The following is a 3125-nucleotide window of genomic DNA, read 5'->3' on the forward strand; positions in this document are numbered from 1 at the left end:
CCTCCTGTAGTGTACCCCAGAGCCCCTCCTGTGGTGTACCCCAGAACCCCTCCTGTGTGTACCCCAGAGCCCCTCCTGTGTGTGTACCCCAGAGCCCCTCCTGTGTGTGTACCCCAGAACCCCTCCTGTGTGTACCCCAGAGCCCCTCCTGTGTGTACCCCAGAGCCCCTCCTGTGTGTGTACCCCAGAACCCCTCCTGTGTGTACCCCAAAGCTCCTCCCGTGGTGTACCCCAGAGCCCCTCCTGTGGTGTACCCCCAAGCTCCCCTTGCTCTTGTGTGTACCCTCCAGTCCTCTTCCACTTCCCATGTTCTTCCTCCTGTGCACCCCCAGCTCCTACTGTGCTGAGGAGAAAGCACAGAACTCTGTCATGAGGAGCGAGGCCCACGTTTTTCAAGGTGGGGGGCAGGGGCCCAGCCAAGGGCAGGCAGGTGGGGACTCACTCAGACACGTGCACGAAGATGTCCTCAGAGCCATTCTCGGGAGTGATGAAGCCGTGGCCCTGTGAGCGTGAGAACTGCTTACAGACGCCCTTGAACACGGGGCCAGCCGAGGCACGGGCTGTCCTGGGGACAGGGCAGGGGGATTGGCTCTGTGGCCTGGCGATCCCTCCCCAGAATTCCACAGTCACCCTAGGTCCTCAGAGCCCACCTCAGGACTGCGGGACCTTTCCCAGGCCGGAAACCATACACTCAGTCCTCACACCTCCCCATTTGACAGATAAGGAGACAGAGACCGGATGGCTCTTGAAGGACGCAGGACGTGGGTCTCCTGTGTCTCAGCCTTGCTCTGCCAGTGCCCTCCCTCCTGAGGTTGTTCAGATTTACATGGATTCCTGTCATAAACTCTTTGAATGAAGGCTGTCTAACCCAAGCTTGATTACCTCCCAAAATGAGGTGCTCACCACCTCCTACAGCAGACATATTCTCACGCATCACTTCAGTTCCTGACACCCCAGCTGGAGTCTTGCCCCCAACCCTGCTAGTGGTGAAGGATGGTTCTTTCTCAATTGTTAGCTGATGGGCTCGGCTTTGTCGTAACCATCACAGGTCCCTGGTTAGCAGTTCAGCGTGTGAGTGAGTGAAAGACTGGACACTCGCAGTTCTGTGGACTTGAGTTCATCCCAGGGCAGAAGGGTGGCCGGAGCCCCGTCCTGGGCCTGAGTGTGTCCCAGGGAAGGTGGCCAGAGCCCGGTCCCAGGGTTGAATGCATCCTGGGGAGGGTGGCTGGAGCCCTATCCCCAGCCTGAGTGCATCCCCTGGAGGGTGGCTCCTGTCCTGGGTCTGAGTGTGTTCCAGGGAGGGTGGCTGGAGCCCTGTCCTGGGCCTGGTGAGTACTCACGCCGAATATGTCCTGGTCCTCTTGGTGGGCAGAGGGCTGGGCAGGTCCCGAGCTGAGACACCACCTCGCTCCCAGACCCTACTGCCCTCCCGGTGGAAGGGGAAGGTGGGCCAGACTGGTGACTTGGGGGAGTGGAGCGGGGGCACGACGGGGGACGAGGTGGGCTCCGATGTCATGGCGGGGCCAGCAGGAGAGCCTGGGGGGCTCCCAGGCACGGGGGCCGGTGAAGGGCTCTGGCGTCCTTGCGGGCAGGGCCCGGCCTGGCCCTGCTCGGTGGCCTCCCCAGCCGCGGGCTCCGTCTGGTGGAAGAAAGGTGACAGAAGCACAGGTAAGTATGGTGTGGGCCTCACGTCTGAGTCCTTCCAGTCAGCCCTGCAGCTTGGGGCCTGGACAGTAGAATGATGGGTGTGGTGGCCAGATGACAGTCTGGTAACAGCACAAGTATTAGCAGTTCTAATCCAGCAGACCTGGGTTCGAACCTCAGCTTTGTCACATATAACTTGGTGCCTTCAGGAGGCTCCAACACTGCAGGAAAGATTACAGGGTCGAAGCAGCCTGGATTTGAATCCGTTTCTCTCCCTATCAGCTGTGTGGTCTTGGTCACCACTTCTAACCTTTGCCTCAGTTTCATGCTCTGTAAAATGGGCACAGTCGTGGGCGGTTCTTGTTTCATAGAGATTCCTATGAGAATTAAGTGACTTTCCACTTGCTCTGAACAGGGCTCTGGACCGCAGTGAGCACTTGGGAATATTTTCTTAATTCAGTTTTCTCATCCCCAGAAGGAAAAACAATAAAAAAAAAAAAATGTTCCCCTGCTGTTGGTTGACTCCAGGTCATACCAAGCCCACAGGAGAGGCTAGGACCTCCCAGGCTGTGGATCTTGGTGGAGACAGGCTCATCTTTCTCCCACAGAACATCTGTGGGTTTGAACTGCCAACCCTGAGGTTAGCAGCCAAATGTTATAACGACTGTGCCACCAGGGCCACACAAAGATGAAGCCAAAAGGCCCTGAAATAGTTGAGTTGGTTTCGACTCAGCGATCCTCCATCATGTTTGTGAGGCTGTAAATTCTAACGGGAGGGGGCGGCTGAGCTTTCTACCACAGAACACCCGGCAGATTCAAACGCCCTGCTGTAGGGCCTTTTGGCTGATGGACGCTGCCGCCGCCACCGAAGCTCAAAGTCTGCAGTGAGGCTTGGCTGAGCCTGGGGACCCGAAGAGGCTCTGGGGCTCACAGTCAGAGAGATGAGGAGACAGGTTACCGCCTTCTCATTCCCACATCACAGGACCTGTTGATCTCTGGCCTGTACCCCGACTCTATTTTAGCCCAAGCACTTCCAGGGTAAGAGTCCTCAGGAGTTCAGTCTGGGGAATCCAAAATTGTTGCTCAGCAGGGCTGCGAGATCGAGGGGTCACCCAGGTTACCCAGTCACTGAGCATATCAAGCCTGCGTCCTAGACCAGCGGTGGTCTATTAGACAAAGAGCTGGATGCCTCCAGACCCAGAGGGTCTCATCCCAGGGAACAAACGAAGACCCTTCTGGACTACCCTCCAGATCCACCAAGAGAGCTCAGAGCCCAGGGGCCCAGCCTCCCGCAGGAGAGCAGGAGCCACCCCGCACAGACCCCCAGCCCTGCAAACTGGTGTCAGCTCTTCTAGTGGGAGGCAGGGACGGCCTTTGTGTGGGGTTCTTATGTCTGTCTTAGAGAAAAGAAAACTGGAGCCCGCGTACATGAATGCAAATGATATCCAGTGACCGTCGGCTGACGAGTGAATAAACAAACT

At 57.4% G+C, this 3125-nt stretch overlaps 1 protein-coding gene across 1 annotated transcript in view; it reads right to left on the reverse strand.

The window, feature by feature from the left end:
* The window catches only part of CSDC2 (cold shock domain containing C2, RNA binding), a 2744-nt gene extending 1123 nt beyond the window's left edge, over positions 1 to 1621 (reverse strand). The window contains exons 1-2 of the mRNA XM_006890079.1: positions 1341 to 1621; positions 443 to 565 (exon numbers count right to left, since the gene is read on the reverse strand). Coding sequence (XP_006890141.1) covers positions 443 to 565; positions 1341 to 1516 — 299 coding nt within the window. The 5' untranslated portion in view covers positions 1517 to 1621. The remainder of the gene's footprint in view (positions 1 to 442; positions 566 to 1340) is intronic.
* Between the last annotated feature and the right edge of the window lie 1504 nt (positions 1622 to 3125).

The sequence above is a fragment of the Elephantulus edwardii genome, unplaced genomic scaffold (assembly GCF_000299155.1).
Source record: "Elephantulus edwardii isolate Elephantulus edwardi_28Jun2011 unplaced genomic scaffold, EleEdw1.0 scaffold00086, whole genome shotgun sequence".
Lineage (NCBI taxonomy): Eukaryota > Metazoa > Chordata > Mammalia > Macroscelidea > Macroscelididae > Elephantulus > Elephantulus edwardii.